Genomic DNA, 15,967 nt, shown 5'->3' on the forward strand with positions numbered 1-15,967 from the left:
GGGACACTGTACTCAATGATAGGTCTGATGAATGCCGAATACAGTGGAACAATGACATCCTTGGACTTAGATACCATACCGTTGTTTATAAGTTGCACAACATAGAATGATTTACTCACCACTGTGGACATGTGATGGTCAAAGGCTAGATTACTGCCTACATGTGTCCCTAAGTCCCCAACTACTGGGTCAACTCTAAGGGGTGTGTTGTCAATATGATAATTACCAGTGATGAATGACTTCCCAAAGGATACTATTATGCATTTCTTGGCATTTAGTTTTAGTCCATGGCTCTGACCCCCAGTTATTTGTCTGTGTCAGGCCCTCCTGGAGAACATTTGTGTCAGTGAGATTCAATGATAGCTCCAAATTTGCAGTCATCTGCACATTTAGTCAGCCAGAGACCACTGACATTGGTCTTGATTTCTGAGAAGTAAATGCCAAAAAGGAGCAATCCAAGGACTGAGCCCTGAGGGACTTCACTTGTGACTGGCCTCTTTGTAGAGGTTGACTCCCCATTCTAACTTCCTGGGTCCTATCTGTGAGCCAGTTGGCTACTCACCGGGTAAAGATCTGGAAGGTTTTAACAGTATTTTAAAAGGAGGGGAAGCACCAACAACCTGGAAGGAAGCTGTGGTGGTTGTAAAACCTAAAAATAGTAAAGACCAATCAGATCAAGCTTCATATAGGCCCGATTCAATTTTAAACCTTTTAAACCATGATTATAAAGTGTTTATGTCCATAATAACTAAAAGAATGGCAAAGACATTGCCACAATTGATAGATATGAATTAATGTGGTTTTGTGGAAGGGAGGCAAACATTTGATAAAATTAATAAAATGATGATGCAGAAGGAAGTGGAGTGTGAGAAAATACCTCTGTTGTTGTTGAGTCCTGATGTAGAGAAAGCATTCGTCAGAGTAAACTTGGATTTTTATAAGTAGTGCAACGAAGCATTTTCAATCCTTGATGCACTAAGTTTAAATAGGAGGTTATATGAAGGACTGGAGGCAAAAATTAATGTAGGAGGGTTATTTTCTGACAAGTTGTGCCTGAAGAGAGAAACCAGGAAGGGTGTCCTCTTTCTCTTTTATTTGCTTTAAATTTAGAGTCACTAGCAAAGAAAATACGGGACTCTGAAATTTAAGGACATAACTGATATGGTAATCATGAAAAGTTGGTTTTATTTGCAGACAATATTATTTTGTAATTGATAAAATTCGAAAATGACATCTCAGAGAGTGGAACATCTTGAGACAGTCAAGTCTTTTGGAGATATAAAATTAATGAAGATAAAACAAGGGTTATAACTGCAAACTATGTACACACACATGAACTGATTCAGCAATACCCATAAATATGGGAACATGATAAAATGAAGTATTTAAGGGAATGGATTAAAAAGGGTTCTGTTATGGCAGCTAAGGATATGTGGGAACAGACTAAACAAAAGATAATACAAAAACTGATAAACCAAACCTTTTGTTTGCAGATACGGACAGCAAGAATCAAGCAGTGAAATGTTTTTAGTCCCTTGAGTTTTACATACAGGTCAGGCACATTTTTACCAACCAGAGGAGTTGTAGTCGAGCAATCAATAAAGCGATGAAGGAATTTATTTTGCGGGGAAGAGGGCAATGGCAAAGTGGGATAAATTGATACTTCCAGCAGAACAAGGTGGTTTAGGATTAACTGATCTGAAGGGTTATTTTAGAGGTACACAGTTAAGGCTCATAAACATAACACAATCAGAAACCTATAATTCAAAATGGAAGCGAATGATGATGAAATGGGGGGAAATAACTAAAGGAGTGTGTGGGATTTTGGATGCAGTTCCTTAAGGAGAATAACAGCCATGCAGAACATTATATTCATAAAGCAGTGGAAAGTATTCTAAGAACCACGTCAACATGAGAATGGAGAAAGGAGACTTTGTTGATAGGAATGACTGCAATTAGAGATATAGAGAATAGGCAAGAGGGGGTGGGAATTTGAGAAACCTGGCATAGGAACCAAGGAACTGGGAGCAAGTAACTAGAGAGGGAAAGGTAATAGAATGGGAAGGGGCCAAGGGGCCAAGAAGACATTTGGATTAAAGGCTAGAGACTGCCTTCCTATCAGGGATTGGTATGAGTGTATAAGCAAAGAGAGAAGGATAGGGGATTCCCAAGTGAAAAACCTGCTCTGGTAGACATTTTAGGTGAATCTAGAATACAAGTTGCTGTTAAAAAAGGGATAATCAGTAGGGCATACAGAATATTGCATGATAACTATAGGAATCAACCAGTGGAAGTTAGAAAAGATTGGGAAGATAGCCTGGTTAAGCCATTCACAAGGAAACAATGGAAGGACATATGTATGTCTCTCAAATATGCAACAATGTCTAAAAGATTTAGGATTTTTGCTTGGAAGTGTTTGCACAGGTATTTTATACTCCGAGAGACTCCAAATAATTTTTCCTCAAAATGATGGCAAATGGTGGATGCATGATGACTGGAAACATGTTTTGGGAGTATAATGAGTGGATAGACTTCAAAAATTATCTACCGAGTATTCTGTCAGAAGTACTGGACAACCAAATGGGTGTTATTAAAGAAATGATTTTCTGAGCTGGGATACAAGATCGGAATTGCTTAATCATAATAAGGTCTTCCTAAGTTTATCACTGGTGGGTGACAAAAAATCAATTACTAGAAAATGGAAATCAAAGTCTAAATCAACTATATCTGAAGTATTGAATATTGTAACTGAGAGAAAAGAACTGTAAGTGGCATCTTTAGTAAAAGGGTAGGAGCAAATTACACAGAGAAAATGGAAACTGTGGGAACATTACATGCAGAACAATGTTTTGGAGGGTGAGTGAGATTTAAGGGAAGACGCAAGTGAGCAATTTATGTAATGCTGGATTGATGATAGATATACAAAAACAGATGTAATGTATAATATTTCTAACTAGGAACATATTAATATGGCTTGCTTTCTTTGACATAAATGTATGTTTGTCTATTTCTTAAGTGACAGGGATCTCAACTGGAACATTCTATAACACTTTGCACTTACTACAGCATTAACAAAGCTGACATTGCACCCAACTGACTGTGGAAGCTGTAGACAGACCAGTCCCTCCTAATCCCCAGACTTAGAGAGGGTCATAAGTTTTTCTACACCTGAAAATTTAAGTAGGAATGGAACCTACAAAGGTTAGAAAGACAGAAAAGGAAACAAAACCCCAGTGTTATCCTGTCAGTTTTGGGGTGGGGCACTTCTATATAACATCAGCGAAACAAACAGTTTGGGAATTCTCTCTTGCCCACCTGGTCCAAATGCTTTAGAATTCCTGTCAGGGTGCAAGGCAGCAAAGTGTTCTGAGTTCTTGAAACTATGCTGCACTTAACAGATCAATTGGTAGACTACTCTAGGATGCCTAGTTAGCATCTCAGGCTTCTCAGCTTGCAGCTTTTACAGGTCAATCTGCTTTCTTTGGAGTTGGGGGAAGGGGCAACATCCCAGTTCTTCTAGACTACATAAATGGAATCCCTGACAAAGGTTTCCACTGAATGGATTAAGCCGAAGCTCCTACTCCATGTTTTTCCCAAAACGCTTAATCAAGAAATTCTCTGGGAAGGAATGAGGGCGACATATTCCAGTCTATATTGGACCTCAAGAGTCTAGAAGGTTTTTCCAAAGCATAGCTAACCTGTTGGGAAGCTGAACAGAATTTTTTATTTTAATATTTTTCTTATTTAATTCCAAGCTTATCACCTCTGGATCCTCTGACATGTGTTAGGAAGCAAGAGAGAAAGAATGCTGAATCTATTCTACTCCAAACCAGCCAAGCTCACACATGATAAAAAAGCACAGTAGTGTGTATACAATGGGCTAATTCCACAGGAACAATACTAGACAAATGATTACTGGAACCATAAGATGCCAAGCCACACACACTTTTATGTAGATACACAAACATTCTTGTTAGAGGTAGGATGAGAGGATACTGGTATGTAGCGATAAAACAGGCCTACACTAGATATTAGGTCATGTTCCCAAAGGGTGCCCTTCCACCTCTGCAAGGACAGGTCCTAGCAGACTTCAAACAACTGCATACAGTTGAAGATCTGAGCAATAGCCCGCCATGACAGGATCAAGCAGACACTCTTCACTTGGACACTGAATACTAATGGAACCCCAGAGACAGCTTGATGAAAATCATCCTCCATCTTGAATGTGACCAGTGACCTCCAGACAAAGCAATATAAGGATGGCCAAGGAACAGTCAGGTTGTAAGCTTGACATAGCCTTTTCTGAAGAGGGTGATGGTGTAGCACCTCTTATGGTCCCCTCACCATCTGCCAAAGTAGAAGACAGGTGTGAATGTGAACCTCTACTAGTTAAATGTAAGTAGACAACACTTGGGGACCTTTAAGGCTGGATAGGGAGATGACTTTCCTTCTAGTATAGCATTATCAGTATGTATCCCTCTGCTTCTTTCACTTTCTGATAACATCCTAACACTGGTTTCAGGTTGGGCAAGGAACCCTTCTGCCAGTCCCCATTCAGGACATACACAAAGTCTACCATCCTTAAAAAATGACATAAGCTAGGAGCTGTTCCCTAAAGGAAGGGAGGAAGGACATCCAAACTGCAGATCCACTGAGAAGGATATCTGACATTAGATCTTATAATAAGTATTTTAAAACATAGAAAGTGAGCTGAAGAACAAACTGTTGAAACTGTAATTCTTTGCCTTTTGGTATTGTAAAGTTTATAAATGTAGGAGACTGGATAAAAGATGAAAATTCATGAAGCTGAGAATGGCAACCTTATACAAGTTGTACATCTATCAAATACAAAAAACATTTTTACATAATCAGGAACATTGCCAAAAAAGAAATGCATTATGCCTGTTGAAACAATGCCAGCTGAAAGGGATACAGCGTTATGCAACTCTTTGAAGTGAGCATTACCATCATGGATCCTTCCAATTTTCCTTTTTATTGCCAATATTCGAGCATCAGAGCACAGTGCGTACATGTCTGCTCCTGTCAACTGTGCAGGGCACTTCTGTATAACATCAGTGAGAGACACAGCTTGGTCAAGTTTAAACCTAATACAAAAGATGATAAAAAGAGCTTCATTGTACTCTGTAAAACAAACACAAACTGATAATCAAACATGAAAACCATGATGCACTACTAAAATTATTAGAACAGTGAATTTTCCACTGAATAGGAAAGATGAGAATCTGTTTTTGTGAAATCAGAGGAAGAGAGAACAGGAACAGCAGTATTCTCTACAGTTGCAAGTCCATCAATTTTCCTGTGGAAAAAATAAATTAGTAGTTCAAATACCAAGAAAAAAAATCTACCAAAACTAAATGCCATGACAAAAATGATCCGTCCTTTTACACATCCAAAACACAACGTCCACTTTCATTTGAACTACCAGTCTGTCATTTTTCTCATTTCTGCCTTTCAAGTCACAAGAACAGATGTGACAATTATATTTTTCTCCAGACTTTTCTTTTTCTGTTTGTTTATTTACTGACATTTGATTACTGGAAAAGTCTGACTGGGTAGAAGCCCAGTTTCAGTGGCGGCTTGGGGAGAACAGCTGTAAACTACTACAAAACATTTTAAGAACAATCAGAACAACACAAAAGAGCACAGTACTGCAAAAAACACCAAAGCCAAGCAGGCGAACCAACCGGTAATGTTCCAAAAGTGCTCCAATAATAATGTCCAATTCGGTAAAAATACTTTAATACAGGAACATGCGATACAGCAGCAACAACAGACTGAAATCCAAACACAGCAGCAGTAACAGGTTAAGTGCTTTCTCCTGGTGTCAATACCAGGCTTCAGAACACTTTGAGCCAAAAACAATGCGCTTAAATAGTTTTCAATTCGTCAAGGGACCCCCCACCCTCGTTATACAACAATGATGCAAATATTTACAGATGGAAGTTAAAATTATTAGTTTCAAATAAATCTTGATAGTAGTAAATGCATGAAAAAATCCACCGAAAAAGAACGACATATTTAAAACATATTAAAACTTGCACCTTACAGTGCAAAAGAGAACTGGAACCACGTAAAATAACTTTTATTAAAAAACATTACTTGAAAATCAAAAAATAAGTCTTGTATTTATCAAAAAATGACCAAATGTAAAAAAAAACACTGCACTCTTATAATACCAGAAAATAGTAAAATAATAAACTACTACTTTATCATAGTCTGGCAGCTCTTAATTTGAGAACACTACTGATGTTAACGTTATCGTTTAACCCTGAAGCTTTCCCTGCATCCAGTTTTAGTTGCCAAAGCCAAGTCCAAAGATGACAAGGAACTTTTGTTGTCCCTTAATGAAAATATGTGTAGAGTTATGAAACCTGATAAGGGGGGGGGGGGGTAGTTTTGATGTATAACAGTGACTATGAGATTTACATGCATAATATTTTACAGGACAATGACCAATATGAATCTGTTTCTCGGAATGAGATAAACATAACTTATGCCAAAATAAAATATTATTTATATGATCATTTATTACAAGGCATAATTAATGAAAAATTGTATAACTTTTTGTTGGTTGATAAACCAAAAATACCTACAATTTTTGGTATCCCCAAGACACACAAGGGGATAGAAAATATGAAGTTTAGACCTATAGTAGCGGGCGCAGGGGGTATCACGGAGCCTTTAGCTATATATGTGGACACTACAGTTAAAAAGTTTGTAGGTTCAATACAACATATTTGCAAAGACTCGTGGGAGTTTTTGAAAAATATCAACAAAAAATTATTTGACAAGAACTTGTTAATGGTAACCATAGATGTTATTGAACTTTTTCCAAGTATTCCCCATGGGGAGGGATTAGAATGGTTTTCTAATGTTCTTGTAAGGGAATCAGGTTTAGATAATAAATCTATTAATTTGGTGATCGAATTAATTGAAATTGTTCTCAAAAATAATTTGTTATATTTTAATGGCGAATACTACCACCAAAAGAAAGGGGTAGCTATGGGGGCATCTTGTGCCCCCTTGTATGCCAACTGTGTGTTGTATTACTGGGAAAAGAAATTTATTCTAGACACAGGGTGGAAAGAACATATTATTCAATACACTAGATTTCTAGATGACATTTGTTTGTTATGGAAAGGAACTAAGGAAAAATTGGATAATTTTTTTGTTTATATTTATGAAACTACAGAATTCTTAAGATTCACCATTAATACTGGAGAGGAAAGCTTAGATTATTTGGATATCACCTTATATAAAGATTTTACAAATAATTGTTTTCAGTCTAAAATATTTTGCAAAAAGACTTTTTCAAACATGTATTTGCACTTTGATAGTGGTCATCCCTTTTATCAAATAAGGGCATAGTGAAAGGACAAATAATCAGGGCTTCAAGAATGACAAGCAGGATAGATGAATTCCTTACAGAAGTGGAATTTATTAAAAATCTATTTTTAGAAAGGGGTTATCCTGAACAACTTATAGATCAGGTTGTTAATGACGTATTGGAGAACAGGAATAATAAATTTTATCCCCTTATTGGTACAGGCATAATTAATATGAAGAATTCTTGCCTTAATTTTGATTGTAAGACTGGAGTGTTCATCCATACTTTTTCAGAGTCTTCATCTGAAGTGGAAAGGATTGTTAACAGATTCTTGCATGTATTAAGAGTGAATGAAGGGATATCTGAATATTTACCTGTTCAACCCAGTTTTGTTAGAAAGAGAGACATGAACCTTAAGGAGTATATGGAAAGGGGAACTAGAAATTTGACATGTGACAATAGAAAAAATAAAGGCACTTATAAATGTGGGGCATGTTATCAATGTCTCTACATGCTAAATCAAGTTTCCTTATATATTCCTTCTAGGAAATTTAATATAAGACCTTCTCAATATTTTAATTGTAAATCAAAAGGTGTGGTATACCTGGGCATGTGTGAAACATGTTCCAGTTTTTATATAGGGAAAACAGAAAGGCATTTTAATAGAAGGGTTTATGAACATTTGTACGATGTCAGTAAAAGAAAAGAGACCAATGCCTTTTATAAACACTCCCTAATTTGCACCAATATGGTTTTAAAGTTCTTTGTTTGGGAACAAGTGGAACTGGACCCTAGGAGTGGTAACTGGGAATCGAAATTAGAGTACAGAGAGTTGCTTTGGCAACTAAAACTGGATGCAGGGAAAGCTCCAGGGTTAAACGATAACATTAACATCAGTAGTGTTCTCAAATTAAGAGCTGCCAGACTATGATAAAGTAGTAGTTTAATATTTTACTATTTTCTGGTATTATGAGAGTACAGTTTTTTACATTTGGTCATTTTTTGATAAATACAAGACTTATTTTTTGATTTTCAAGTAATGTTTTTTAATAAAAGTTATTTTACGTGGTTCCAGGTCTCTTTTGCACTGTAAGGTGAAAATTTTAATATGTTTTAAATATGTCGTTCTTTTTCGGTGGATTTTTTCATGCATTTACTACTATCAAGATTTATTTGAAACTAATAATTTTAGCTTTCATCTGTAAATATTTGCATCATTGTTGTATAACGAGGGTGGGGGGGTCACATGACGAATTGAAAACTATTTAAGCGCATTACCTGTAGCTATGCTTACTCTTCTTGCCCTCCCCCCTCTATGACATCACTTACCTTATAAATATACCTTCTCCCTCAGGACGCCATCTTTATTCTCCTAATTAGCCTTAGGGTGCTGTTTGGTCCTGGCAGTGGAGTAAATAGGGTTTTTAGGTAAGCTTTCTTTTTGTCCTGTTCAGAATTGTTAAACCATGCTGATGATATTCTAGTAAAGTACTAATTGCATGCAGGACAGGTTTGTAAATAACTGTGTTGAGAACCTGCGTAGCGTGTACTATCCCCAGCTGTTTTGGCATGCTTCTGCACATGGAGTTCAGGTGTGAACAAAGTCACGGTTAGAATACTCTACAGCTCTGCTTATATGCTAAATGGATTATCTTAACATGCAACCTAAATGATAGCGTGTTTACTGTGTAGCCTTTTATGTAGCCTTTTTAGTTGATCTGGTAGAGTAGTTTTCAGGAACTTTGTAGCACCAGATAGACTGTATGCTTTTGTGGCATGCTAACTACGCCATCAACTAATAGCGTTTAAGTGTTGCTTTGGACCTTTTACGACTACTATAGTCACTACATAGAGCTACAGACTCTGTTTTTGGACAATGTATGATTTATAAGAACTAACCTCTTGTCGAATACTACAACTATAAACCGCTCTTGTTACATAATATAGTTATATATTAGACTGGAATCATGGCGTTCTTTGTACACTAACAACGCTAATGACTACAAGCATTCTAGTGTTGTTTCAGACCTATAAAGACAGCTAAGGTTGCTGTATAGAGTTTATGTTTCTGCTTTTCACCATCGTATGGATGTGCAGAGCTATTGTTTACCACTGTATAGTTATATAGAGCAGTATTTCCTATTGCATACTATTACTATACATATGACAGAAATCACAGCCTCCTCTGCCCAAGCACCTTATACTGACTAGCCTAATTAACAATGATGTGTGCAAATAAGGAGGACAAATTAGAAGCCTACCTTTCTAAAACAAAAATATCTATCTATCTATACAAATAACAAATGCAAACATGATAGAGAGTTATAAGACGAGTTGAACCTTATTGTTTCAGAGATATGCTGTTTTAACAAGTGTCTTGCTGAATGTAATCTTTGACTGAGTCATAGAAGAGTTTAACCTTTATTGCTCCTGAACTATATTGCTTTTATAAGTGTCTTGCTTGAATATTATCACTGATAGAGACATTGTAATATGTGCAGTCAAGACTGTTTTACTATGCAAGTTAATCTCTGTTCTATGCTCAAGTTACTACTTAATAAGCCTGTGTAACTGTCTATTTTTTTATCTCTCTGTGTGTCTTACCACTGTCTCTCTTTCCCTTTATACTTCCAGCTGCTCAACCTGGTTTCCCAGTATTAAGGAGAACTTGCCCTGCGTGCTGAAAACAACTATTCTCCTCAACACACTGCGGTTTCCCCTAACAAAGGAACTGAACCTTTCCTCCCCTCTGCTACAGTCCCCAAGGGAATTTAATTATAAGTAAAGTACGTACTTTAAACCAAAGTCTTAAGACAATTAGTGTGAGATATCCTAGGTTGTAAGTTTACTTTCACCAGCCAGGACAGCCGGCAGCCTTTACTATCTGCTCCCATACCTGTCACCCCTTCCCTTCTTAGACTACAAGTATTTTTACTGTTCTTCCTCTTCAATCCTCTATAGCATACTTACTGCCCTGCACTCTTTTCTCAGTATATATTGCCTCTGCTATACAGCTTTTGTCCACTAGAGGGCAATAGTTTCCTTTAGACCACCATTCTGACTCCAATTTTAAGTAACTTACAGGCTCTTGGATTCTAATATTCTGGAAGAGCTAATACTCCCACTCTATTCTTTCTTTCTTCTAATATTCTTCACTGCCAACCCTCTCTGCATATTCTATTATCAAGGCATTGTGTCACCTTACCCTCTGCTGCTTTACTTAACTTTGCTTACTGCTCCTCTGATTGTTTTCCTAGGGTGAACTCCTCTGTGGCTCACTCCGCTCCCCTACCCTGCCCCCAAATCCCACCCGCCCCAGTGGTCCTACACTTATACTCTAACTGCCACACCCCTATGCATTAGGACCAACCTCTAACTCCTCCCCTTAAAGTGCTATTACCTCTATTATATTCTCACTTTACCCCTATCTCCTCCCCCTTAAAGAACCATCACTCATTTACCTTTATCCATTACCCTACCACTCTATCCACAAATATCCCTACATTTAACCACCTTAACCTAAACAAATGGCTCAAGGATCCTGTAAACCCTTACCTTTATTACTACTCCTAATTATACTTATCATTCCCTATCTACTTACTCTCTACGAACACCATAGATTCCTAGGACTGCATACCCACATCACACACACCTCTGTCCTTACCCCCAGCTCCACTCATAGTGTTAGCAACCTCCCCAGCTCAGCTAAGTACTCAGCAGCCATATTTCATAGACTCCATCACATCTCTCAATGTAACCCACTAGCTAGAAAAAATAAGAACCTAATTTTTAAACTTCTACAACTCATCCTAAAAGTTCAGGTCCACTCCCTGTTAGATGGTGATATACACCCTAACCCAGGTCCTACCACTATCACAGCTACACAGCCTGATACACCAACAAATTCAATCACACAGACACTTACCAAGCCCCCCAACTCTCTCCTGATAGCTCATCTTAATATTCGTAGCATCAATAACAAAATAGCTCACCTGCATGCCCTTATTGATGTTTATTCCTTTGACATCCTCTGTCTGTCTGAAACATGGCTTAATCCATCAATACAAGACAGTGCAGTTCTACCCCCTGGCTATAATATCATAAGACGTGACCGTAACACTAAAAAAGGAGGAGGTGTAGCCATACTTTATAAGAATGGATTACAAGTTACCTTGTTAGACTCCAAACCTCCTCTTTGCAACAATGCAGAAATTCTTCTAACTAAGGTTCAGCTTAACAAAAGCAAAGCCATATATCTATCATGTGTCTATCTTCCCCCAGGCAATAACATCAACACATTAGAGGCTATCCTCAGCTGGCTCTCAAGTAACTACCCCAAGAAACCATTATACTTGGAGATTTTAACATTAACTGGAACTCCTGTATATCTGAGCAGCCTTCTACTCATATCAACTTATATGGTTTTACCCAAACTATAACATCCCCAACCCGCACCAATAAAACTAACAACAAAACTAGTACCCTTGACTGGATACTCACTAATACCCCCCAACTAAACTATAAAACAGGCACCCTCCCTGAGGACATAAGTGATCACTTGCTTACCTATTTAATCAGAACAAAAACTGTCATCCTAAACTCTGCCATCTGTAGAACTATTCGCACTACCAAAAATTTTAACCCTGCTCACTTTCAAGCTGAACTAGTCACCTGTGACTGGTCACCCCTGAAATACCTCCCAATAGATAATGCTGTGAAATACTTTAACTCTAAATTTCTAACCATTTTAGACAGCCATGCCCCATTACGCAAAGTTAGAATTAGAACCAAACCGGCACCATGGCTCACCAAAACGACCAAACAAAAATCCTCCAAAGAAATAAACAATGGGCCAAATGGCGCTCAACAAAAAGCTCCTCAGACCACCTGCAATTCAGACAGCTAAGAAATGAAACAAAAAAGCCATATTAGCCGATAAAAGAAACTACTACTACCAACTACAACAAACCAACCAAAATAATCCCCAAAAATTCTGGCGAGGTATCAATAACCTCCTACACCCTGGATGCTCAAGTACTCCCTCTCCCTCTGGCTCTGATCAAAACAATCCCATCCAAATAGCAGACTCATTTAATACTTTTTTCACTGAAACCATACAATCCCTAGCCAACCAGCTATCCCCTAGCATCCCAGGCTCTGCCACAACCTTTACCAATAATTCTCATCAATTTCATTTTCAGCCAGTGCCCACTTCACTTATCTGTAACCTCATACAGAAACTTAAACCCACTACTCTCTCTGCTGATAAATTACCTGCAGAATACCTGCAAAAGCTGCTAAAGTCATAGCCTACCCCATATCCATCCTCATTAACAGAACTATTTCTGAAGGATCTATTCCCCTAATCTGGAAAGTCTCTCACATAATTCCCCTGCATAAGGGCGGTAACTCCAAAGAGTTGTCCAATTATAGGCCCATAGCTATTCTATCTCCTTTGGCAAAAATAATGGAGAAATGTATACACATACAACTGTTAACCTACCTACTCGATCACAATTTATTAGCACCCTGTCAACATGGCTTTAGACCATTTCATAGCACCACCTCTGCTCTCTTATCCTTCACTAACCATATTAACAGCAATCGTAATATTGATACTCTATCCTCAGCTGTTTTATTGATCTGTCCAAAGCATTTGACATGGTGAATCACCACCTCCTTATAGACACACTCAAAACCTGTCATTGGACAACCATACTATACAGTGGTTCCAATCATACCTACATAACAGGCAACAGGCTGTACTATGGGAAAATACTTTATCTTCCCACGTCCCAGTCACTCTAGGGGTCCCGCAAGGATCTATATTAGGCCCATTACTCTTCTCCATCTTTACAAATGACCTTCATTCTGTAATTCCTCAAGCTGACTGTATCCAATACGCTGACGACTCCACACTCATATGCGCTGCTGCTTCTCAATCAGAACTTCAGTCACTAACCCAAATGACCTTTAGTACAGTTGAAAACTGGCTCCTACAAAGACGTCTTATCCTTAACCCCAAAAAACAAAATGCTACTATTTACCCCCACCCGCAGAACCTCCCCACTTAACTTTACTATTACTTCAAATGATGCAACTATAATATCTCACGCACCAACCACCAAACTACTCGGGTACTAATAGATAACAACTTGTCCTTTGAACCTCACATTAATAACACCATAAAAATAGTAAACAAGAAACTAGGTTCCCTCTATAGAATAAAACCCTTTCTTACACCTCCAGCCAGGGTTACTATTGCTCGTACCCACCTCATCTCTACCTTGCTCTATGCCTCCCCTATCTATACCAAAATATGTAGAAGTAATCTGAGTAAACTTACATCCTCCTACAACAATATTGCCAGATTTGCAGCTGGGTCCTCCTATAGAACTCATCACTGTATCAATCTGAATCAGTTAGGATGGTTAGAGCTGCCAAATTTAATACTTTTCAATCAATTAATAGTAGCCCATAAGATCCTGTATTTACCTCAAAATATACCCATACTTACATCCCTAGTCATCCCCTATAATAACCTCAAGACCTTACGCTCAGCTAATAACCTACTTGTACAAATATCAAAATCCAACAACTTAGCTGGTGACACCTTGTTCTCCAATACAGTAGGTAAAGCCTGGAACATCCTCCCAAGCCAGCTAACCTCAATATCCTCTGTCAGCTTATTTAAAAGCAAGCTTAAACCCTACCTCAAATCACACTGGCTATGCCCCTGTGTTAACCCAAACTAAGTACCTAACTATTAACTAGACAACCACAATTCCTAGCCCATCATGATCTTGTGTTGTCTCACTAATTTTTAGTGAGCTTAACCTTCCTTAGGATTTTTTCTCATGTAAATAAGTATATACAGTGGAATGATCAAACACCTTCATATAGTATCACAACCTATGTGTTAAATAACACTAGAAATCCATCCTTGTTTGCTGTTCTTCTATACTCTATCTATTGATCTCTAGTGTTTTTCTTTCTTAGGTTTTTGTGAGACCTCAGTATCTCTTATCATAAATTACTAGGTGTATCTAATTTTGTAATATGTTATAAAGATTTGTACTACACCATTTCTAATACAAATGTATTAGTCTTATTCATCTATTCTTAGATAAATTTTTCCTTTTTCCTACTGAAATATAAAATATATAATCTTAGGCTTGTACTATAATTGTTAAAACTTATGTACCAAATTATACTGTTATTGTCTTTGTCTTGACCTTTTATGTTGTTGTAATTTGTGGAACTTTTCTCCCCGGGCCTCCACTGAAAATGGACATATATCCAGCTGGACTAGCCAGGTCAACAAATGTAAAATAAAAAATAAAAATAAAATAATAAATAAAATTGTTTTTGGCTCAAAGTGTTCTGAAAAAGCCTGGTACTGACACCAGGAGAAAGCGCTTAACCTGTTACTGCTGCTATGTTTGGATTTCAGTCTGTTGTTGCTGCTGTATCGCATGTTCCTGTATTAAAGTATTTTTACCGAATTGGTCATTATTATTGGAGCACTATTGGAACATTACCGGTTGGTTCGCCTGCTTGGCTTTGGTGTATTTTAAGAACAATAATTTTACTATCTTCTAAAATAATACAAAAAACATCTAAAGTTTAAATAACTACACCAAATTAGACCTAAGATGGAAATATTGGTTAAGAATAGATACAAGTTACATGACAATGATTTAATATTTTGAGAAATTTTAGTCCATTTATAGAGAAACTGTAAGCTAGTATAATACAAACAGGAACTGCAATATGAAGTGACAGAAAAGCAGGCTTTATTTAGCATATTTAGACAGAAAGTCAGGGGATAGAAGCCGGCAGAAGTAAGGAAAGTGAGTGAAGAAGGGAGCTTAAGGAGGTGTAAGTTATGAATAGGTACTTGTTCATTTTTAGTGATCTAGTTCATCCTGGTGCTAAGCAAGAACAGAGACAGTTTTTGGTTAGAAGTCTTTCAGAATGGTTTTGAAGGATAGAAGGTAGGGGGGTATTGACCTGACAGATACAGGTAAGGAGTTCCATGCCTTAACAACATGGTATGAGTATAGACAATGCCCGCCAGATCTGATAGGTCTGAGGACAGACAGGAGTTTTTGATCATTGGTACATAATGACTGAATGTTATCACAGCTGTGTAGAATGTTATTTTGTACTGGACAAGCAGCTGGCTGCTGGATAATTTTGTAAGTAGTAAGAAGTTGTGTTTATGTAAACTGATGTGGTAGTACTATACAGTGATGGGTTTTGAAAGGGGTATTTACTGCAAATTTAGCAACTTTGTTATAGCATTGTTCAATTTTTTATTTTTGTAAAGCTTGGAGGTTAGTACGGATGGAAGCACCATAAAGAAGTGTGGGGAGGAGATACGCATTGGCAAGTGTAGTTTTAGATGCGCCAGTGAGAACGTTTTTGGCTCTGTAAATGGACTGACCTATTTATAATGACAGACTGGATAGACAATGTTATTGGCTGCTACTTTAAGGTACTTGCTTGGAAAGTCATCAGCTGAAGTACAGCATGGTTTGAATTTGCTTAAGAGTAGTTTTATACAGGATGCAGGCACAGGTTTGAAGGTGAAAGTGGATATGGTGATCAAGGCTG

The 15,967-nt window shown here is 37.5% G+C and overlaps 1 protein-coding gene across 1 annotated transcript in view; it reads right to left on the reverse strand.

Annotated features, from left to right (window-relative positions):
• PEX6 (peroxisomal biogenesis factor 6) overlaps window positions 1-15,967 on the reverse strand; it is a 737,640-nt gene that overhangs the window by 22,874 nt on the left and 698,799 nt on the right. Inside the window, exon 16 of the mRNA XM_044060276.1 lies at window positions 4,966-5,105. Coding sequence (XP_043916211.1) covers window positions 4,966-5,105 — 140 coding nt within the window. The remainder of the gene's footprint in view (window positions 1-4,965; window positions 5,106-15,967) is intronic.

Source organism: Protopterus annectens, chromosome 1.part0, assembly GCF_019279795.1.
Source record: "Protopterus annectens isolate FY-2018-M chromosome 1.part0, PAN1.0, whole genome shotgun sequence".
NCBI lineage: Eukaryota > Metazoa > Chordata > Ceratodontiformes > Protopteridae > Protopterus > Protopterus annectens.